General features: G+C 33.9%; 1 protein-coding gene across 3 annotated transcripts in view; it reads right to left on the bottom strand.

Annotated features, from left to right (window-relative positions):
* Positions 1-592: 592 nt before the first annotated feature.
* Positions 593-25,281, bottom strand: part of LOC110099877 (uncharacterized WD repeat-containing protein C2A9.03) — a 34,767-nt gene continuing 10,078 nt past the window's right edge. Inside the window, exons 2-11 of one of the 3 annotated variants that reach the window (XM_020827178.2) lie at positions 18,752-18,807; positions 17,039-17,204; positions 16,589-16,756; positions 16,423-16,509; positions 15,379-15,513; positions 15,110-15,220; positions 4,022-4,113; positions 3,834-3,939; positions 3,185-3,271; positions 593-1,267 (exon numbers count right to left, since the gene is read on the bottom strand). In XM_020827178.2, coding sequence (XP_020682837.1) covers positions 854-1,267; positions 3,185-3,271; positions 3,834-3,939; positions 4,022-4,113; positions 15,110-15,220; positions 15,379-15,513; positions 16,423-16,509; positions 16,589-16,756; positions 17,039-17,204; positions 18,752-18,756 — 1,371 coding nt within the window. In that variant the 5' untranslated portion in view covers positions 18,757-18,807 and the 3' untranslated portion in view covers positions 593-853. Of the gene's footprint in view, positions 1,268-3,184; positions 3,272-3,833; positions 3,940-4,021; positions 4,114-15,109; positions 15,221-15,378; positions 15,514-16,422; positions 16,510-16,588; positions 16,782-17,038; positions 17,205-18,751; positions 18,808-25,281 lie in introns of all 3 variants that reach the window. The other 2 variants (XM_028699819.1, XM_020827179.2) reach the window with 2 other exon arrangements.

Here is a 25,281-nt window from a genome sequence, read left to right as displayed (position 1 = left end):
CAAAATAACTTTTACATCTCGAATATTTTTAAAAAATAACCATCATCATACTTTACAGCTAGCAGCCATCCCAGACCAACCCCAAACTACCATATAAATTATTTTATATTTAATAAAAATAAAAATAACATATTTTAAATATACCAAAAATATTCTATTTTAAATCAAAATGAAAAAAATATAAAAAAATGATATCAAATGATTCCTAATTATTTTTTATATTGACATGTTTTTTAGACATTCAATGAATAAACTTAATACACTTACGTAGTATCTTAATAATTTCTTTCTCACATTAGATCATCTCTCCATATTGAGTCGTCACTCCATCCAAATGAAAGTGAAGTTACTCTTAAACCTTCTTCGACCATAATAAAAACAATCAAAATAAACGAGACCAAAATTACACATATGAGGAAATAGACTGAAGAGAATGAATTTGGCTTTAATATCAACTGATGCATCCCACAACAGTGAATTGATGCAAAACAGAAAACCTTCTTGGAATTGCTGTTCAATTGAAAAGAAAGGAAACAAAAAAGTTGGAAAATGCTGCAACTAAAAACTGTAGAAGTTTACAAGAACACTGAAGTCCCAGATCAATCTACAATGAAATTTCATTTCTACTTCGAGGGCACTCTCTAAGAACTACTGTACAACATTTCTTTATACATTTCAGCAGGGTTACAACATTATTGAGAAGACAAAGATGATTTTCTAGTATCATTGGCACGTCCACCTCTAAGCCTGAACTAATATCATATGATCTGCACTGCTTTCTAAGGCAAAACAAGCCAAGTCTGAGATGATTCTACAGCAGCAAGCTTCAAAGACCCTGCAGCTAAATTTTACCTCAAAAAAAGGAATCAAGATAGGAATAGTTGTGTCGCCGGTTATACTGAAGGAGGCTGCCATAAGTGCGATCCCATATACCAACAAAGAGAGACTCAGTGTCAGGGCTAAATGACATGCCAGATATTTCACCAAAGAAATCAAGTTCTTGCCGTTTGCTATAATCACTTCCAACATCAAAAATATGAACAAAATCTGCTGGCTCTGCTATGGCCATGAACCGACCATCAGAGCTAAAACGGATCGATCGTATGGCTCCGAGGTTGCCTCTTAAAACGGCGACGGAGCTGGAGAGGTTGCGCACATCCCATAGCCGACAAGTCTTGTCCTGATTGCCAGTTGCAAACATGGAACCATCAGGGTGCCATGCTGACGCAAATGAGTAGTCCACATGGCCATGAAGATCTTGGATGGTCTGGAAGATAGAAAATCGAGTGTTTATGGGTCAATATATCCAGCGCGCTTAGTGCAAGACTTATATTTCTTCATTTTAAAACTCATTTATATAGTTTTTATTCATATGATTGAACAATCTTAGAGGCTGTTTGGCAGCAGATTTAGCCTAAATTCTGCCAAACAGCAAAAATAACAACTTTAAATCCTACGAAATCTTAAATCTTGTTTCTTCCCCAGTGTACCTTGAATCCCAGATTAGTAAATCTGGGAACTGGCTGGACAACTTAAATTCGTCCCCATTATCCTTTGATCCTGAATTTAATAAATCCATGGACTCGCCAGATTTTACTTAAATCCGTGTGTTTCTTACAAACAAGAAAAATAGAAAAAGTTATCTTTAATCTTAAAATTTAATATTAAATAAATAAATAAATTCATATTACTAATGATTTAATTTGATCAAATAAAATTAATTATGTATAATTGATCATATAAACTATTAATTATTGAGTAATTTGAATATTAAATTTTATTAATTAAAATTATCAATATTCCAAAATTTTATTTAGACGCATATATTAACTAATATGTGCATGTGTTGACTGTTAACCAAACAATTAAAAATTATAATTGATCATATAAACTATTAATTATTGAGTAATTTGAATATTAAATTTTATTAATTAAAATTATCAATATTCCAAAATTTTATTTAGACGCATATATTAACTAATATGTGCATGTGTTGACTGTTAACCAAACAATTAATAGTTAATATTAATTAAGTAATAATTTATTATCTTAATTGATATTATTTTTATTTTTTATTTAATTTATCAAAATATAAATTCTTATTCAATTAACTTAATAAATCACTAATTAATTATTAATTTAGAGGTTTAATTGGATAATTATTATTTATTTAGACTAATTAAAATTAATATAAGCAAAGTAAAAATATACAAATTTTTAAATCCTGAAAGAAATAGCCAAATAGTTTACCTGAATTCAATTGGATTTAGTAGCTATCATACCAAATAATTTAGAACATTTAACCCACAGGATTTAGTACATCCAAATTTACAGGATTGGCAAAATTCTACTTGCAGCCAAACAGCCTCTTAGAATAAGATTTTGGAAGTAAAAATAAACATGCATAGAATATTTTACCCCTCATTTACGTTTGTAAACATGGTTGTTTCCACAAGAAATCGCTCACAAAGAGCTTGATAAAATTCTCAATAAATGGGGCAATAACTTACTTAATGCCTTATTTAATGCTCTCAAATCAATTTTCTTACACGTAGCATTTCTTTAAAATTGTGTCATAAGGGATTTTATTTTGATGAAATAATAAGACTTGATTTTACGTAAATTTGGTTCTTCACTAACATTTTGATTTCTACATTTGATAGTAAGATTATATGTTTTAGTTATTTGAAATATCACTATATTAAATTAGGCTTGATTAGAAGAACATTATGGGTAAGATTATATGTTTAGGTTATTTGAAATTTCATATATTTATGATTAGGCTTTATTAGAACATGATTATGGATTGACTATGATAAAATTAAATTAAATCTTCAATAACATTTAAAATTTTGACTCAACATTGATTTGAAACCTCTCTGAAAATAAATGAACAACAAACTTAAACAAGTTAATACTCAGCTCATTTTTATAATAAAGATTCTATGTTGACGTTGAACACAATAATATATATTGCTTAGGCAAGCTCAGACAACTCACTATCCGAGCCCATTTCTTTGAGAAAGCAATACTACATCAGGCCATACATTATCAAGGAATTTATTCTCAAGCTCATGTTGCATAGGTTGGAATCAGGTGGAAAGCCTATACTACCACACTTTGCATGGTCATGACTGTATCCAGCATTTTTTTAAAATTCAACAAAGATATGAATAGAAATTACCTTCCCAGTCTGAGCATCTAATAGCAATCCTTCAGCGCTATCTCCCACAATGACAATAAGTTTTCCATTTGGACTAATTGCTGTATGCTACAAACAATAGAAAATATACAGATAAGTCGTGAGAAAGAGATGCACAAACTTTTCAGACTTGAAGAGAACAAAAAAGCAAAGATAATGTACACGGCTGAAAACAGAATAGAATGATTGCTATAATTAAAGAAAAACCTCATGTTAATTTCATTGCTGCTCAGTAGGTTTTAAACATCTCTACACAAAATTCAGCAGACAAAAAAGGAATGGGGAATTCCGTACTTATCGTAAAATTTTTATATATTTATATATCGAACACCTAAATCTTTATATTTAATTTCTAAATCATATTAATAATACCACTTATATTAACTTAAGTAAAGCATACTTTCAAACATATATTTTAATGTGATCTAGACATTAAAGTGATATATAAGTAAATGGAAGGATTTAAGTCTTAGATATCTAAATATATTAGAATTTTATGACATATATATATACACACTTAAATGGAGATGTTTATTGACTATAATAGCGGTTCTTTCTATATGGCATAATTGCAACTGATTATGACAATAAGATTCTCTAGTTTCAACTTCACTACAATAGCATAGCTTACATTCACCGGCCAATCAAAACGGAAGTGCTTGGACAACTGGAACTTCTCCATATCAAAATCTCGAACTACACAATCATTGTTCGATGCCATGAAATGAACAGCACCACTAGGAAAATTGAAAGCTGTATCAGCCGTTCAGAAATGTTAAAAGAAAACATCCATACATAAGACAGAAGGATAGGAAATACCTCATACTGTCATAGATCTCCACAGCATTAGTGATTGCATTTTCATCGTAAGTTGTCCGGCAGCAAAAGGTTATTCCTTCACGATCTAAATACTGCTTTTCAACAAAGAGAAAAAAAAAACATTTTGTTTTAAATCTTCTTGCAGTATCATTATCCAAACACATTCAAATTAAAATTCAAAAAGTCGAGAAATTTTGATAAGACAACAAAAACAGTCATACACAAGGAAAAAAGACACTCAAAATTAAACAAGTGAAATGAAATTACGTGAAATCATGAAATTTTTTAAATATATGGACAAACCAGCAATCTGAAAACGAGTAAAGAACGTGAATATTGAAGAAACCCTCAAATTTACAATTGAGATGTAACTTTGCAATAAAAATAACTACGCATCTTTACCAGGAATCAAATCACAGTAGCGTTCTGAAATCTGGACAAGCAAAATCAACATACAAATATGCTCGTTGAAAAGTAGATAGCCTGTCCAGCCAAAAATCTCTCAAAAAGAATCACTTCATACATCAAGCACAAGCCCTTAAAATAAAACAATAGCAAATGCCCAAAAGGCTCATAAATATGCATTGTAGAAGTAAACCACTTAGGACTTGGCAGATTTAGGCTTCGTTTGGGACGGCTTTTTTATTGCTTTCTAAAACAGAGTTTTAGACAAAAATAAAAAAATTTGTACTAAAACTCCGTTTTAGTACAGTTCTCCAAGATAGATCTGAAGTCAGGATACCTCCAGGTCAGGATGAAAAGAGAGGATATGCCAAAGACTACTTTTAGAACTCATGAAGAGTATTATGAGTTCCTAGTGATGCAATTTGGCCTCACTAAAGCCCCAGCCACCTTTTAGTCCCTCATGAACAAGGTCTTCAGGCCTTACCTCATGAGGTTTGTGTTGGGGTTTTTCGACGACACCCTGATTTATAACAGGACAGAGAAGGGTCACTGGGAGCATTTGAGGAGGTTGCTAGAGGATTTACAGAAGCACCAACTGAGGAAAAATCTGAAGAAATGTTGCTTTGCCTAGGCTGGTGTGGAATACTTGGGGCACATTGTCTATAAAGAGGGGGTGGCAGCGGATCAGGCTAAATTTGAGGCTATGATAAAGTGGTCAATGCCCAAAAATCTTAAGGAGTTGAGAGGATTCCTGGGATTAAAAGGATACTACAAGAGGTTTGTGAATGGGTACAGCATCATAGCATGGCCACTGACAGAACAATTGAAGAATGATGAATTCTTATGGGGAGAGGTGGCCACAGCTGCTTTGAGAGCTTAAAGAAGGCTATGACCACTGTACCGATTTTGGCCCTACCAGATTTCACCCAAGTTTTCATAGTGGAGACAGATGCCTCAGGTTATGGTTTGGGAGCAGTACTCATACAGGGCCGGCAACCCATTGCTTAATTCAACAAGGATTGACAGCTAGAGTCAGGCTGAAATCATTATATGAGAGGGAGTTAATAGCCATTGTTTTAGCCATCCAGAAGTGGCGACCATACTTGTTAGATAGGCTCTTCATTGTCAGGACAGATCAGCTGAGTCTGAAGTACTTGCTGGAGCAGAGGATGGTGATTAAAGAGCATCAAAGATGATTTTCCAAGCTACTGGGGTATAACTTGAAATACAGTATAGGCCAAGAATGGAGAACAAGGCAGCAAATGCATTGTCCAGATGCATGGGGGAGTTGCAGGAAATAGCAGGCTCGATCTGGTTGGTATTAGAATGGGAGGCCATAAAGGAGGAAACTGCATGGGATGAGGAGTTGGGAAGGATTAAAGCGGATTTGTTGAAGGAAGGGAATAGCCATCGAGGGTATTCTTTAAGGTACTGGAGGGCATAGGGTTGGTGGTATAGAAGATGCCTTTAACAGCAAACATACACCCTTTTTTCCATGTCTCACAACTAAGGAGGGTGATTGGGGAGCATGCAATCAATTCTGAGTTACCAGTGATATTAATAGAGGACTTTGGAGGTGATGTTGGAACCCTTCGAGTTACAAGGAGTGTGCCAGGGAGAGGGAGGGGGTGTTGATCAAGTGGAAGGATCTTCAAGATTATGAGGCTCCTAAGTCTTATGAGAGGGTAAAGCATCAGTTTCCCTCCTTTCACCTTGAGAAAAAGGTGGTTCTTTGGGAATGCAGTATTGTTAGGTTGGTTCAGGCCGAATTGGCCCAGTCGACTCTCGTTTACCGGAGGCGGACAAATGTCATCTCTTTTGTTGTTGTTGCCATCCAAACAATTGGGCCCCACTATGAGCCAATTAGAGGAGAGGGAGGGGGGTGCGGGGTGTGGGGGGGCTAGGCATGGGAGGGAAATTTAAATTACGATTTGAATTAGGGAATTAATGTATTAAATAGTATGTGTTGTTTAGGGTTAGAGTTATGTTTGTTTTGTTACTGATTTTGGGAGTTCTTGCCTTGGAGTCTTGGGCACTAGATTTCATCCAGGGATTGGGAGAGAAGATCCTCCTCTCGAATTGAGGATGAATTGTATCTTGCTTTGTTTCTTCATTCTAGTTGATTTTCTTCAACCAAAGGTGCTGTTTTGCTGAAATTTCCCATTTAAATCATGTTCGTTTGTTGTTTTCTTCTCTCTTGATAGAGTTTACTTGAATACCCTCAAGTATTCCCTAACAGTCACTTACCTGCTAGAACATTCTATGAGGCATTATAATGACCACTTGAATGACACAATTTGGTCCAATATCTTCAATATACTTGCTTAGAATTTCAAATATATTTAAATAAAAGCTAGCATCAATCAAATAAATGTAGTTCCTCTTGGAAAAATAACCAATAAGTCACTAAAACTTATTCCGTTAAGAGATATCCAAGCATCAAATATAAGTGAATAACCATTTTTAAGACCATCTTCTTTATGATGTTGCAGCAATTGTTGCGTTGTATCTATTTTTCAAGTATGAAACCGTACCTCATCATAGCTTTGAGTTTTCATTCAAAGACAATAGCATCTAAATACCTCCACTGGTGTGGGAAAGCTATCATATTTAATTGCATTAAAGAAATGCCGGCAACATACATACATCAACAAAACACTTGAACTACTCTCCCTCATCTCCTTCCTAGCAATATCTATTTCTTTTCACATTTTACCTTTCTGTTGATTCTCCACTTCAAAAGGATCCTCAATTAAAAATGTATTCAATGATACTTCAACCTTTGGTTCTTTAAGAATAGAAATCATCATTAAATTTAGACTTGGAAATACTTGATTTTGATTCACAGCATCTATTTGATGGTCTAATACAAAAGAGATAAGCCAAATTGTCCGAATATCTCTACTACTGAAAAGCTATCATAAAATGTCACTATCCATCTTGTCAAAAACATCTACTCTTTTTTTTTATAACAAAAACATCTACTACATCTATATAAATATGTGGAATTTCATTAAATTAATCTTTCAACACCTTGTTCATATACTCCTGAAACTCATCTTCCACATGTTGATGGCGCAAGCTTTAGCATTTCTATAACCCCAAATAAATGTTACTAGTAATGAAGAATTTTTCCTTTCATAATTTTACCACAAAAAATACATGTTACACAACCGGTATCATTTAGCCAAGATAGCATATTTCCATGATGAATCTTTCTTAAAGTTTGACTAAAATCTGACATTTGTCATTTTTTTACCTAATAAATGAAACTAATGAATTAAATAAAATAAACGTATTTTAACATAATGCTTGAAAAATATTGTTGTTGTCATGTCCCAAGTCTTGGATGATAAAAGTGGAGAGTTGTGTTAGCTAGTTGATAGTCAGCGTAAAACTTATCAAATAATCATGACATAAATCCTTTAATACATTGTGTTAGTACTATGGAGAGTTCTAAAAAAGAAAGGGGTTAATAAAGCTCATATTAAAGTCATTACGGATATGCATATAGGAGTTGTTACTAGTGTTCAAACACAAGGTGTTTTGACCAAGTATTTTCCTATTTCAGTTGGATTACATCAATGATCAGCCTTAAACCCATATCTATTTGCTTTAGTCATGGATGTTCTCACTAAACATTTACAAGAGGTTTCTTTTTGCTCATGATATTCTTCTTGTTGATAAAACTATAGAGGGAGTTGAAGGTAAACTTGAATTATGGAGGTCAAACTTAGAGTCTAAAAGTTTTCATTTGAGTGGATCTAAAATTGAGTACATGGAGTGTAATTTTAGTAGTAATAGATCTAGTGGAGATTTGTAACTTTGGACAATCAAGTCATTAATAAGATTCTATGATGCATAAACATGGACACGATGAAACAAATACGCACGACACGGATGCAAGACACATCAATTATTGAAAATATATGACATGAACATGGGTTGAACATGGTATTATAATTTTTATATTTTAAATATAAAAATTGAATAAGCAAAATATTAACAATAATTGAGAAATAATAAGTAATTCAACTAAGATTTATGCTTATAATTAGGATGTCAAGAGTTAGACATCGATGTCGTGTTAGGCATCAAGAGGGGAGACAATAATGCTCTCGACGGTCGGCCATCATGTTGTGTAATAGGCATCGGACATTGATGCCAAGACAGAGCTCGTCATCGACCTCAAGATGACGTTAGTTGTCGATGTTCAAATGACATTAGACAAAGATGAGATGTCGAGAATGCATGGTGGAGTGAATGTGGGTGTAAAAATTGTCGGCATCGAGTGTCAATGTCAAAACAACGTCAAACTTTGATGATGAAATAATTTTGAAATGCAGATGTTGTGATGACATTAGACATCGATATTCATATGACATCGAGCATTATTGTGAAACCATAGCCGCAACCTACTAAAGAGAAATGAAAATGAGAATATTTAGGGAATGAGATATTGAGTGTGGGCGATTGATTTGGGACTCTGGAAAAGAAAAAAGAAATTTAATTTTTATTTTTTTACTAAATAAAAATCTGAGATATGATAAATTATATTTTAAAAAATTTTCATAAAATATTTTAGACACGTGCCTGATTTATTTTTATTATTTGTTTAATCATACACGTCGTTGGCGTATCCGATACGTATCGGAGGAGCGTCGGACACATGTTGTGTCCAATAGTGTCAGACACTGTATATCTATTTGAGGAAAAGTGTCGATGCATTATAGATAAGAGTATCCGTTTTAAATATCTTGGGTCTATTATTCAGAGTAATGGTGAAATAGATGCGGATATTATTAGTAGAATTCAAGTTGGATGGTTGAAGTGGAGGAATGCATCGGGTTTGTTATGTGATAGAAAAATACCCTTCAAACTTAAGGAAAAATTCTATAAGATAGTGGTGAGATCTGCTTTATGGTGCAGAATGTTGGCCATTAAAAGAGAAGCATAATATTAAGTGTTACAAAGATGAGGATGTTCAAGTGGATGAGTGGCTTTATTCTTATAGACAGGATACGAAATGAGCATATACATGAAAATTTTGGAGTAGCTCTGGTGAAAGGTAAGATTAGAGAGAGTCTCCTTAGATGGTTTGGTCACATAAAACAGCAGCCTTCCAATGACCCCATCAGGAAGGTAGATGTATTAGATTTAACTTATGTTAAGAAAGAAAGAAAGAGGTAGACCTAAAAAGATGGGGTTCGAAAGTATTAGAAATGACCTTTCTTTTTTAGATTTAAATTAGAATTTGACTTTTAACATAACATAATGGAGAAAAAAGATTCATATAACTGATCCCACAATGGGATAAAGCCTTGATGACCCCACAATGGGATAAAGCCTTGATGTTGTTGATGTAACAAAATGCTTGAAAATAATTTTGAAATGAAATTTTTTTCAAAATTAGGAAAAAAAAGAGTGATGAATGTAACTTATGATATATTTATATGTAATCATATATATGTAACAATCCCCAACTACAATCCCATGCATTTATTCTATAAGTAGACCAATCATGTAGTTTATGATGAATGATAAAAGAAAAATGCTTCTATGATTTAGACAAAAACCTATATGTGAATTTTTATTTTTTTTATTTATAATATACTCTTGTAATATAAGAAAATGCTTGTGTATGTAGGAAAACCTGAGAGCAAGCAAAGAAGCAATAGTGCATGCTATTTTGACAAAAAATATTAAAATATCAATATTAACAAGACTAGGACCAGGTGTGTGCTTAGCCTTAATAAAAAGAGAAACAAAATTAATTAGAAAAAAAAAAGGAAATTAAAGAATATCAATATTAATTTCAAGTAATAAATTAGAGAAATCTAATAGTACACTCAATAAGGACAATAGTGCTTAGCGTTATTTCTAATCAACAGTGCACACTATTTTGACACCCTGTGCTTTGCTATGACAATATAGTGAGGGGTGCACCTCCTCGTGTTAGGGGCAATAGCCTCCTGTTCTATTGCCCATCATTAGCATATATGGCCACACTCCAGCAGCTTATTCATGAGATGAGAATCAACAAATAAAGGAACTCGTGGATTCTCCTCAAGATTGCAGGCCCTATGCTTGCTATTAAAGTTTTGTCCTCTACCCTATAATCCATGCATGATTAAATAAGCTATCACAGTATGCCACATTATTACAAAATAGGGATAAGACTAACATTTTTCCATATCTAAGGGGGACTAAATGTTTGAAGGGTCAAATTAATGAGACCACTTTGAAGGTTGTGACCTCAAGGACTATCTCAAGACTTAAGTCCTACCATCTAACAACTCATCATTTGAGCAGAAAGACAATGGGATAAAAAAGTGACCAAATAAACATAAAGGATTGCCATTTCAAAATCCTTTAAGATGTATACATGATGTTAAGTTGCAGGAAAAACACAGTCCATCTAACTAGTTGGTCAATCAATGTAACTCTAACTCTAGTCATAAGATATAAGTGAGTATATCCTTAAGATAAGTCCAACAAAAAATTTTGCAGCTTCTAGATGACAGAAAAAATGCATAGCTATGCTTCTAAATGAACTAGTAACTATATTAAGACTTAGGATTCATTTATCATGCCATCATTTCGTGGTACCAATAGTTTCAAAATATTTATTGTTCAATTTTGGTTTAAGTAATTTTCTTTTTTTACAAATAAATACTACAATATTAAGTAAATATTACCTACAAACTTTGATTTTCAATCAACTTTAAGACTAAATAAAATTCTAGGTATAAAATTGAGAGATTTTAATTAGAATAATCTTATAAACGAAAATTGTAATAAACAATCATTAGTATTTGCATAAGCATATTACATACAGATGATCTTTTTATAACCAATTCCCATATGGGTTGGTTCATGAAATGGGTATGACTGATGGCATAACCAAGAATCAAATCCTAGCTATGCTACTTTCATCAAATGCTCAAAAAAATTCTGCATACTGTTAGTGAGTCAATTTCAGCAAAAAATGGGTCGCGCAATAACATTTTGATAAAATTTAAGCCCAAAACTATCAGAATTTTTATCACTCCTCTAAAGTAAAATTAAAAAAGAAAGCACTTGTTGGATAGAAACCAATCTTAAACTGATCCAAATGAATATTACTGAATTCTTCTGATAGAGAGAGATAAAAATCAAGCCAATTATATTCCAGTCACACCAGCCTTCGTTGATCTAGTGAGTACATTCACCTTTCCCTTCCCATTATGCTGGAAAAGTTATGCCCCCTAACAAATCATCCAAAAAGAATTTGGTAGACCGGTCCATTGGACTAGTTTAGCAAGTCCATACATGCCGGCTTGCGGAGACAGCAGCAGAAGTCATCCGCCTCCCCTGCGTGCTACTCAAATTGTGGGCTCCAGTGGTCAGAATAGGAAGGTTTTTGTAGGGATGTAAAAGGGAAATTTGATAGTAGGGACTGTTTATAGATTTCTTTTTGGATTGTATGAATTAAATAGTTTGTTTTCCTAGGGTTACGGCATCTTGATTTTGGCTAAAATTTGATATCTCTCTATGGTTTTGTTTGGGCTCTAGCGGCATCTAGAGAATTGAGAGAGATAGATCCTCCTCTCGATAGAGAATCAATTGTATCATGACATTTTCCATTTCCCTTTCATCAAATAGTACAAATTATCTACTACTTTCCTGATTTTGTGTGAATTTTTGTGGAGAATTCTCGCTGTTTTCCGAAGATTGACAGGAATTACTTGAGATCTAGAAGTTTTTCTATCAAATTGGTATCAGAGAAACTTTCCGGACTGTTTTTGGGGCTATTTTTGTGAATATCCGCGACATAATTTTGTCTGAAAAAAGAGTTTTTTACTGCTTTTTGGGTCGAGATACATATTTTTGAGGCTAACAAAAATTTGGATATCGATAGAGACCAAACTAGTGGATGCTTCGGAAGAACGTCTTGAAAGGGAGATTAGACAGTTGAAATTGAAATTTCATATCTCCAAACTCACTTTTAGAGGTCAAAAGTCAAATTTTAGCCATCCATAAGAAGATGGATGGAAATATTTCCATCCTGGGAGAGATGTTGAAGAAGTTGCTCGAGCGTCAATCCAAAACGGTGTAATTAGAAGGAAAGTCTCCGGCAACCAACGAAGCAGAAAAACTCTAATCCAATAAGGCAATGAGAAGATCAGAAGGTGGAGATTCGAAAAGGATAAGAGATAATTACCTCCCCTAGATCCTATTTCTAGGGAGGGGCCGGGAAGAGGGTATTGGGAGAGGCGGGAAGAGACAGGGCAAGAACGAAAGGGTGCAGAATTGGAGAGGAGAGCGGCGGGATTTGAAAGGGAAATGGGTGGTAATTATGACCAAAGAGGAGCTGAATTTAAAAGGGAAGGGGTTTGCTATGATCCAAGGGGTGTTGAATTTGAACAGAGAATGTGAAAATTTGATGAAAGGTTTGGGTATGAACGTAGAAGGGATGATTAGGACACATGGGGGAACCACCCCTTGGAGAATGGGAAATTATGAAGGGGGTAAAGGGAACAAAGGTTATCTGAGGGTGAGGGAGCTGAAGATGTCTATTTTTGAGAAAGAGGATGCCCATGGTGGATCTACAAGGTAGAAATGTACTTTACCGTCAATAGGCTGACAGACGGGAAGAGACTAACGGAAGCCAAGATGTGCTTGGAAGGGAAAGCTTAAGCATGGTACTAGTTGAGGGATACGAGGAAACCGATACGGACCCGGAGGGAGTTTAAGAATCACTTGTTGAAACGTTTCCAAACTAGCAAGGGAGGGACTTCTATGAGCAGTTCGCTCTGATACAAGAGGGGACAGTGGTGGAGTACAGTGAGCAATTTGAGTACCTGGTCAGTCGACGAGACCGACTTCTAGAGACTGTACTCGAGGGGAACTTTATGAAGGGACTGAAACTAGAGCTCCGAGCAGCGCTTAAAGTGATGAGGCCTTGTGACTTGGGAAAGGCTATGGAGCTAGCTCAGTTGGTAGAGGATCAAAGGCACCTGGAGAGAGAGACGGGAGGAAGCACCTCAGGAGACTCGTATAGGATGACCAATACCTTTTTGGCATCCAAGGAGCCAACACCGAATACTCTTCGTGAGACTTTGAAGGAGAAGATTATAAGAGGAAGGCCTAGGGACAACTTCAAGAAGCTCACAGAAATGGAATTACAGGAAAAGAGAGCGAAGGGGCTCTGTTTCAGATGTGACGAGAGCTATACATTGGGGCACAAGTGTAATGACCGAATTCTTTAGATTCTCACCGTTTGTGATGACAAGAAAATTGAGGAGAGTATCATCTTTTTACGTTGGGGACAAGGTGTGTCTTTAGGAGGTGGGTATTGTTAGACCGGTCAATTGGACCAGCTCGCGGAGATAGAGGCAGAACTAGTCCGCCTCCCTTGCATGCCGCTCAAACCGCGGGCTCCAGTAGTCGGAATAGGAAAGTTTTAGGAGGGATGTAAAAGGGAAATTTGAATGCAGTGACTATTTAGATATTTCATTTTGGATTGTATGCATTAAATAATTTGTTTTCCTAGGGTAAGGGCATCTTGAATTTGACTGAAATTTTATCTCTCTTAGGTTTTGTTTGGGCTCTAGTAGCGTCTAAAGAATTGGGAGAGATAGATCCTCCTCTCGAATAAAGGATCAATTGTATCTTGATAATTTTCGTTTCCCATTCATTAAATAATACAAATTATCTACTGTTTTTCTGGTTGTGTGTGGTTTTTGTGGAGAATTCTCACTGTTTTTCAAAGATTGATAGGAATTATATGAGATCTATAAGTGTTTCCTATCAGAATTCTTCCATGGGATCCATGCCACAAGAATTGGAGATGAATCAAATATCATTTCAAACCGTCAAAAAATCCTTAGCATGCTTCATTTCATTTAAAGGGGGCATTATCATGTACGAGTGAAATAAAGTAAAGTCTATTGTGAAAGCATCCCTATCATAGCCTTCATTTTCAAAGGTTCCATTTCGAAACTCCTGTGGTGCTCTACAAGGCTCCAAAAATTTTCAAACTACCCTCCAAATGTGCATTTAAGAGGATTATTTTGGTGAGAATACAATTTAGCTCTCTTGAAGACCATTGTCAAATAGCAGAGATGCTCCAATTAGTTGTGAATGAGATCATAGAAAATTTCAGTAATTAACATTTCATAAAAATGCATCATTATCATTGATTACAATCTAGGGTTCATCCATAAATGAAAACATATCATAACTTTATGTATTGCCAATCATAATAGAGAAAATACATGTGGATGATGATGACCCACACAGCTCAACTTAGAGGAAAGCAAGTGCAAGCTGGTCTGCAAGAGCAAGCAAGCCTATGTGGGTGTTGTGGCTTGAGTCCAAGCTGAGTCCATATTTCTGATTTATCCTTTTTTTTTTTCCTTTCGTTCCTCTTTTTCGTTTACTTTCTAAACTTTTTTAATTTTTTTCTTTGTTTTCCTTATTTTGGAATTGTTCAACAATGAATTATTCTATAATTTAGTAGCAGCAGAGCAACTAGTTATTCTCTTAAAATTCCAACAGGTCTTCCGCAACTTTTTAAATTTGAGTAAGGGGATTTAATTGCCCACCCTCATGCATGATTGACTCTTCAATTGCTTGTAACTTGCTATTAAATTCTTATAATTCATGAAAGCAGTAACAACTAATTTAAATGGAGATTACTTTACAAATGAGTTCCCCCTGAAATCCACCGGCTATAAGCAGCTTGTCCTTCACAGCTAGCGTACTGACTTGAGTCTGAGAGAACCCTTCCAATAAACTTCCGGGGTGTTTCTGCAACCCAAAAATATATGTATATATAAATATATATTAACTTGGAAGATGTCCATAAATGAGTAGAAACTCTTTATCTTAAGTGACCTTAATCAAACAAAATGACCATACCAAAAAGATAAGCAAAACATAACTCGATAAATAAATACAACACATACTTCACATGGCGCTACATGTCCTGCAACATCCATAACTACATTTTTTTCCCGAGTTAATGCAGACCAATGGATCACAGAAAAGTGTGACATGAGATATACATCATGCTTTGATGAAGCCCATACCAAATTCCTCAGCTGCAAATACATGAATCTTTGTTAAGTTTAATAATATTGCCATAGAAACATCAACAAAAGTAATTTAAAGCCCGACAAAGAAACCATACAGGCAAGCTTAAATCTTTCCTTGCACTACACAAAATAGTATCAAGTGCAAAGTAACACGACACAAAAAAGTATCAAGTGCAAAGTAACACGATTGCAGGCGAAATAGAATTTCAAAGGGACAAATAAAGAAATGTGTAGGTATGATAATTTTTATAATAAAGCAAAAGATAGCATTTGCTATAAAAATAACAAAATCAATTTTTCCAGTAATGCCCGTTGAGTACAAACTCAAAAGTTGCATTGAGTTTAACGCCCTTAAAACACTTGCTTCCAGCACAAGCTCAAATTCATATGTGTCGAGTAGAAGATAAAAACTGTCTCTGAAAAAAAATATAAAATGGGAGAAAAATTACATAACTTGACAACAGAGAAACAAGCACGCACGACACAAAAGATGTCTATAAGACTTTCAGAATTAGATTGCCATTTTTAAAAAGAAGAAATCAGAAATTTCAGCCAGACTATGACAAAACTATGCCAATAAATATATGGTGAAATCAAATGCTGAAATCTCCAACATCTATACTATCCATACCATTTCTGGTGTATTTATGCAAGCTATTTTGCCCTTTGTTTTACACTTGGAATTACTAATTCCTATACATTGCATTTATCAGGCATACTTCAGCAATGCCTTAAGAAAATATCATAACCAAAAGAATATAAAAGTCAAAGATTGAAAACCTAGTCAGAAAGTACATAATATGATTTGGAGCAACAAAAGAATATTAAAGTCCCAGAAAGGACATAATCTGATTTGGAGCAACGAAAGAATATTGAAGTCAGGATTTGGTGTCTAAGTAGAACATCTTCACTCACCTGAAAATGATGGATAGTTGATTTAACAGATCTACTATTGCAGCTAAACTCGTAATAATTGCCACCTTTTTCAGTTGCTTTACATCCCTATACCAAATGAATAAAAAATTTAACTAAACGCATGGATATATAATTCAACAAAATTATAACTGTGACTAAAAAAAACCTTTTCTGATGCTTCTCCGGAATTAGGAATGTTCTCATAGTTCTTGTATTGTTCTAGTCTAGTTTGTCTGTATTGATCCCTTGTTATGTTTAGCCCATCCCAAGGTATTCCTTGAATATCCTTTCCCCTTCTTGCTTGTGCTGCAGTAGTATCTGTTATCCTGCCATTCTGCATGAGACAAGGTCGTAGTAAACTGCCATAATGTTTATGAAATGTAAGTTGCATGTGGAGTAGAGAAAGATAGTACAGTACTCCAGTAAAAACATATAAATAAAGTCGATGCTCAGCCTCCAGGAAATATACAACAGCAAAAATCTGAAAACTGAAAATTAAAAGAAACTAACACCTATGGTGAATAAAGCATAAAGGGCATAAAATAAAACGAAATAAAAAGATAAACAAACTGATTCTAGTAAAGTTGTAAACACAAAAAATGGAATATGAACATACAGATAGCTCGAACTCTTCATCATCTGAATCTGAATACTCCCCTCTTCTTCCATGGTAATCATCATCCCCTTCATCATCCATATCACCCATTTCACCAATATTATATTCATCGACCACTTCATCAACATCACTCCCTTGATGTGACATCTCAGCAGTAATACTACCTCTGTATATAAATATCTAAAAATATGAGCACAAATAGAAATGATGACTAAAATCATCTTTAATTCCAATAAACAATACATATGATGAAGCAATGATTTAAGAAAATAAAGGGTGAGTAAGACGCCACATCAAAATTTGAGATTAAACCATGACACATATCTCAAAGCATTTTTCATATATTCTGTTACCTTCCCTACTGGCATGAGTATCTTTACCTACCAACTGCTCATGATGCTATAAACCAATGGAAGATGTGCCAGACAATAGGAAAGTAGAAAGCAAAAGGGGGTTGCAGCAAGATGTTTCCATCTGGTATTCAAGGCGCAACTTTAAAATAATAAGCAATTATAGAGATCTATAGAGATCAACAAGAGCAATTTTTTTTCTTTCCATATCTAGACCCATCCTGCATTTTCCTTCTATATTTCAATAGGTGCAGGACTAAATGAGCCTACAAATTATCAATCTGCATGCAAAATATAGACCACTAACCATAACAAATATCAGGCAATAAACAAAACATATAACAGGAAAGAAGAAAGTTGAAAGGACTGCAACAAGATATTGCAAACTGGTATCAAGATGCAACTTAGAAATAGTAAACAACAATATAGATATGGGCCAAGATCAACTGTTATGTTTCCATGTGTACCATATAGACCCATGTTGCATTTTCCTTCAATATTTCAATAGGCTGCAGCAGAATATAACCTAATTCAATCCAGCCGTGGAGCACATGAATAGCCATTATTTTATGCACCAACTCCCCCCTCCCTCCCAAAGTCTTGATCGCAGTTATGCCATAATGTCCTCTTCAATTCTTGCCACCGCACCTCTCCCTCTCTTACTATCTTGGCCAGTGCTAGCTTGATTACATACATTATCTTATGCCACAATGAGAAGAAAAAACTCCCTTTTGGAACTAAGCAAAACTACAAACAAGGAGAGAACATTTCAAAATGGGGCGCTCTCAATTTTCTTGAATTTCTATTAATTTAGTAGGAAACACTACTTTCTATTTAAAAAGAGGCAAGTCACATCTAATAATATGTATAATATACACACACAATCTAGATTTTCAAAACCTAACATAAAAAGGAGGACTCCATATCAAAATGAACCTCTCAAATTTTTTATTTGTTTAATGGTAGAATGAGTTTTCAATTTACAAAAAGAAATTTTACTTGATATGCCTCACACTAGCTGCAATTGGATAAATATGTCCGTCATTTTGTTATTTGGAGAAATATTCCCAAGAGTTCATTTTAGACTTAAATGCACTTCCTATACCTATAATCTACAATGTGTAAAAGTACGTAATGCTATAGAAATACAAAATGCAAATGATGGTAGCTCCATAGATTCTCTAATATTAAAGTAGCCATTGGAGATTACAACCCACATTATGATTTACCTGAAATTAGTAAATGAGTAAGATCTTTTGATTCTTCATATACTTAAAGGTGAAATCAGTAATTCAAGATATGGAGAAATATGAAAAACTCCTATATAGAACATCTCAAATTCAATGGTTGCTACTATAATTACCTCATATTCTAGTTTGTATCATCACCATTTGTATTGTAATAAAAAGCCGCCTCATGCTACAAATGAGAAAATTTTAAAATTATCATATGATATATAATCTCATGAATTATTATTCTAGCATACATTTCATGAGAATACTCCTTGTATTTCTTGTTTTTCAGCTAAAAAGTCCACTTTTTGAGACTTTAATTAAAAGTGGGGATGGATACTTTTATCGTTAGTTCACAATTGCAAAATGGAAATGCCCATGAATTTGTTCTAGTTTATAATAATAAAATAATTAGGCAATGGGTAAAAAATTCATTGGTTAAATAGTAACTTGGCAAATCACATTCATAGCTAAGGAACTTAATGATCATGCATTGATAAAGAGCGTAGGGGTGTAGAGATACCTCAAAGTTATCCTAGAAATAGCCATCACTCATTAATCAAGCAGTATTTCATCGAACATGAATGGAGCTAAGATAATTTTCTAGTAAGTACCATGGAGCTCACATGGGGAAATCACTAGAAAGATTGAGCGTATACCCCTCCCCAAATCTCACATTGGCCAAATATCCTACTAGACAAGTAATAGTAAATAAGGTACAAAATGTATTTTTACAAGATAAGGATTTTTGGTACCATTGACTTGCTTAGATAGAAAGTGAAATGTTTGGTGTCCACTTATACAAATATGAGTTATAGAGTTGGCTGAAAACAATATACAAATTATAGTACGAGAAGAAAAGACTGAAGTTTGATCCTCACAAGCTCATTTATTTCAACATATGGACCCAGCACAAAGTTGTCATATTTGATTCATGCATGCAAAATCCAAATGCTTTGCACGTGAGGGGGCTTGCTAGGATAGAAAGTTAATTCTTTAGGTGAAACCTACAGGTTCGAATTTTTAGGTCGGCTGTTCAGTTGTGTATATGATAGAAGTAGCTATGCACAATATTTGGGAAATTTCTTCAAGAAGCACAAGTTAAGAAAAGCCTGAGATGGCTTACTAATCCCCTAAAATGGTAAGTTTGATAAAATAAGATCACATTTAAAATTGCCCAGCAGTCCAGGTGAACAAATGAAAGAAAACCTTTGCAAGGTTCCTACTAATATTTAACATATTATTGTAATGAAAGCTCTTAACTCCATGGCTTACTGTGAAGATGATTAGCATACACTTGAGGTGCATTTAACAGTTGAACAATGAAAACTCTTGCTACCACTTCATAGATTTATAGAATAGGTGTATACTTCTTATGACAACACATTAAAGTTAGTACCACGAAGCAGAAATAATTATACTAATGAAAGAGCAATTTCATTAATAATATCCTCCCAATGCCACCAATTTTTCATAAGATGACCCACCATGCGTTCGTACATACTTATTGAACATTTTATGAATCCAGTATTACTTATATGCATATTTGACTAATGTGATACTTGTGTATGCCATAGTTTAAAATTGCGCAATTAGACCCCTAGGTGCCTTATTGCTTAAGCAATTCTGAGACCAGGAGAGGTGTACGCCTCATAGAACCTGAGGCGCGCCTCAGAGGCGCATTGCGCAATAACAGGGGAGGCATACGCCTCAAGCAAACGGGTCCCACTCACTTAAGTGCCTAATCAAATACCCTATTCATTCCTCCCTAGCGTCCCTTGGCCGACCTAAACCGCACGAAGCCGCAAAGCCCCGCATGAAGCAGCAAAGCCCCGCACAACCCCGCCCTAGCGTCCCTCGGCCGACCTTCCCGCCGGCGCCGCCTCACACCGGTGAGCAACAAGTGTCCGGCCGCCCTCTACAACACCTCTACTACCGGTTTTAGGTTTTTTTTTAAATTCAATATTTGATTTTTCAATTATTGTCAAACGCTTTCCAGGTTAGCTTATTCTTGCAAAGTAATCGTACATGCATAACACTTTAATATGTTCTTATTGTCGTTTGTCTTTTTGAAAATAGTTGAATGGTGGATCCAATTTAGTGATTTAACCCCTGAGTTACAAAGTTTTGCATTTAGAGTTTTGTGCCTCACTTGTTCTTCATCTGGGTGTGAGCGAAACTGGAGCACATATAATCAAGTGCAAACGAAGAGAAGAAATCGACTTTCAACACTTAGAATGAACTCCCTTGTGTATATTATGCACAACAAGAAGTTGAAAGATAAGAGGTTGAGGACTAAGGGGTTGAAGAATGATGAGAACCCTTTGGTGTGTGATGATATGGTGTCTGATAATAAGTGGTTCATAAATGATGAGACATATTTTCCATTATCAAACATGCAGCTAGAGGATATAAGTGTGGATGTCTTGAGGAGTGAAGCAGATTAAGCAGGTACATCCACTAGTACCACACCACACACATCCACTAGTACTGCAGCACAACAAGTAACCAAATATATCTCACAATTTCTTATGTGCTATTACATTTAAAATATATGCAATTAATAGTACACTAATCATTCTTATTCAACAAGGAAGAGAAAAGTGGGTAAGATTGAAGATGATGAAGATTTGACATTCATAGATACAATTGGAGATGAAAATGCTCAACTGAAGACCCATTTAGTGATGGGACATGATTGGATTTTAGATGTTCTTTCTTATTTGTACTTTGGGAGTTCTGATAGACTTTAATTTGTAGTTGTGTACTTTGAATTATGCTATAAGATGCATATATTGCATCTATTTTATTATTTTCCACTAAGTTCACTTCTCGTTTAGATGTTTTTATTATATTATAGACTCTTACTATTATTTACCTGCTAGAATACTTAAATTCGCATTTACGCAATTCTTCGTCCACGAGGCTTACGCCTCAAACCACCTCGAGGCTTACACCTCGCCTCATAGACGAAAAATGCCTCGAGGCTTATTTACGCAATTTTAAACCTTAGTGTATGCATATAACAGTGTAATTACAACAATTTTGCTCTTTAAACAATCATACATATGATCCATCATTAAATATACAAAAAAGTCAGTAAAATAACATACAATCCAATGAACTATGGTACAAAACAATTGTCGTAGGCCTGTAAAATTGAGCTTTCAAGATTTGTCAAATGTTATTTAGTGAATATTTTTTTACATTGTGCCGCACACTAAATGTATTTTTAAGCATGCTTTTATGAATTTTAACAAATATTGCATTGCAAAGATGGAAACTTACATGAGTTTTCTCTCTTATTATTCTCCTCTCACCTCTCTTTAGCCTTTTTTTCCATTTCGTTTTATTCCTTGCCATGACAATCATGAGGCACTATTCACCTCATTACATCAATTCAAGTATTGGATCCTTTAGAGATTATTGATCCTCATAACGAAGGCAATTGTCCACCTACCTTGGAATTTGATGATTCCCCTTTTGGTATTCGTTTTCAAATATTCATTGTATAACATTCAATCAAACAATGTTTTCAACAAGTTCTTACAACTTTCACCATTGAAATTTGATATTTTTTCACATGCATTTCAATGCAAATCCACTGAATTTTGGCAAGTAATTAAAGAGTTTTGTGTTTCTAACAATATTTTACACTATGTATGTAGTAACGTGTATGTTTGTATTGTGATGGTTATTAATCACGTCACCATATGCCTCATATATTACACACATGATGCACCATATACATAGCACACATGATGGTGGAATCAAAGGGCCGTTACTTTACAAATGTCTCTGCATGTCTCTTGATATTTCCTAAAAAATCATATGTGTTTTCCATGAGTCTAGACAAATTTCTACAGAATTATCAGCATGTGTGTCCATATAGTTTACTAGTACTTATATGATTAGCATGACCATGGTGATGAAAACTTAATCTTGTATATTCTGATGCAAATGACATGGCTATTATAGTGTTACATGCCAGACAATGTGTGAGGCATGGTTGATGATTTTATGAATGCAAAGAATGTATGTACATGTGATGGAAAATGTAGGTTATAAATAGCACTATTGGGCAAATCTATAAATTTTCATGCTAGAGGATAAGTTGATTGGCTTTGCTCACAAGGCGTACAGGAGAAGATTTTGGTGCTATGCATTAAGAGTCCAGGTTGTATTATAGATGAATTTTCATTAATTCAATACAATAAGGACACAAAAGTTAGTCAACGGTACTATGGTGATGACAGTAGATATGATGGAAAATGTTACAATGTCAACTAAGATATTATAAGATAATAAGGCAATGTAAAATATGCAAAGTCATACCAATACTTAACTCATATGAAGTATGAAATGTTGTTATAAAATACTTTATATGATCGACAATCATACGTATTTATAAGTTTGTTTTCTTGTGATGCAAGTGTTATTTACTCACAATTACTATAAATGATAAGAAAATGAGTATAATATTTTATAAAAACCCATAGAAGTCATCGCATCCATGATTACAATTTTAATCAATGACAAACTACAAGCATGCATATTGATTCATTTCTGTGCATTGAATTTAACAATAGAGTTTATGTAAACCATTGGGTTTATTGCTCACCCTATTGTATTTGTGTGTTGTTTGGTCTCAGGAAAGGGAAAGAACCTATGTAGAACTTGATCTCTTGTAAGTTGATGATTTAAAGGTACTAGTTTGGATATGTGTATGACCTCTTTTGTTATCAATGTTTACATGAATATTTTGTTGATGTAGCCTGATAGATCAACATGATTATTGTAATCGAAACCTTTTGGATGTAAATTGAACAATTATATAAACGAAATCCTATGTTTCTTAATTCCACAATTATTGTTATTTGATGATTCATTAGTTTTATTGATGTTCTATGCATGATGTAAATGGGCAAGCAATTTTTCTAGATGGATCATGATCTTGTGCAAAACTTATGCATAAAATATATCAATCTAATGTTTAAAGGAAGACTTGCTTGAGGTTCTCCTCAACTTCCAAAACCCAGCTTAAATTTAAATACAAGTATAAGGTTCTAGGGTCACGTGCCCCCTCTCTCCATTTTAATACTTAGGCTCATCTCATCATCTTTGACTCATTAATTCTGTAATAGTTTTGAATGATGCCCACCTAGTTTATGAAGCCAAGAACAAATAAATCAAATAGGTCAAAATAAAATATTTATACTCAATCAGTTTTTAATTATCAAATGATAATTTCTAAAATATTTTATTTCCCATTTATTTCTTTTCTTACTTATTTTATCTATATATATCAGAAATTTTTTAAGCAATTAATTTAAAAAACAAGATTCATTTACAACTTAAATGAACGTGCTTGAAAATAATTTTGAGGATTGCATATTAATTTATGTTCATTGTATGTGTTGTGAAATTGAATGTTAAGAGATGAATAATACTTTGAGACTTATATTGAGAAGCGAATAATCATATATTGGTCTTTGAATATAAACATTAAACCAGAATAATTATAAATTGGTGTAATTAATTTCTTTATTATTTTTATTAAAAAATAAAAAAAAAATTAAAACTGTCAAATATTGCTAAAAAAATCTAGATTGAAACAATTGATGGTTAATGTTAAAAATAATTCACATTAAATTAAGATATGTGCCGCCACTAAAAAAAGAACTGTTTGTTACACTTATCCAACTAAATGAACGTGCTTGAAAATGATTTTGAGGATTGCATATTAATTTATGTTCATTGTATGTGTTGTGAAATTGATGTTAAGAGATGAATAATACTTTGAGACTTATATTGAGAAGCGAATAATCATATATTGGTCTTTGAATATAAACATTAAACCAGAATAATTATAAATTGGTGTAATTAATTTCTTTATTATTTTTATTAAAAAATCAAAAAATTTAAAACTGTCAAATATTGCTAAAAAAATCAAGATTGAAACAATTGATGGTTAATGTTAAAAAATATTCACATTAAATTTAGATATGTGCCGCCACTAAAAAAAAGAACTGTTTGTTACACTTATCCAACTTAATGTGAATATATTTTAGCATTAACCATCTTAATGTGATGTATTTTTCACAATAGGTTAGGGTGTGATAGAAAAGTGATATGAAAGTGATGGATTTAGAAGTGTTGAATTAAAACCTCTGTCATATGTTGCTTTGTAGATAATGGTTAGCTTAATATGACGTTACAATGCATGTGTTAATATGAAATTACTTGTTTGCCTACTGAGCAATAAATTTGTATGTGTTATGAGCATATGTAAATTGGTTAGATGGTGGAGGTGGTGGTGGTAGTTTAGTGATCATATGACACAAGAGCAAGATATGTTAAATGGTCAAAGTTTCAGGCAAGGTTTGTTAAGGGAATAGAAAGTGGCTGGAAAAGAGAATTGTCGATTTTACATTTTACACTCTATGATGAAATTTGCAAGTAGACTAGAGAATCCCAGTCTGTTAGCAGAGAAGATAAGATAGCCATGCATTTGAATACATTTCAGAGATGAAGTTGCTTCTATTCAAAATAAAGCCCAAGGGTACTAAGGATTAGCTGTTATGCATGGAGAAAAATCTATAATAGTATGAGAAACCTTGAAGTTCAGAAGGTACCATGGCTATATATTTATTTGGAGGGG

This window comes from Dendrobium catenatum, unplaced genomic scaffold, assembly GCF_001605985.2.
Source record: "Dendrobium catenatum unplaced genomic scaffold, ASM160598v2 fragScaff_scaffold_1395, whole genome shotgun sequence".
Taxonomy (NCBI): domain Eukaryota; kingdom Viridiplantae; phylum Streptophyta; class Magnoliopsida; order Asparagales; family Orchidaceae; genus Dendrobium; species Dendrobium catenatum.
This window is presented reverse-complemented; position numbering and strand designations above follow the sequence as displayed.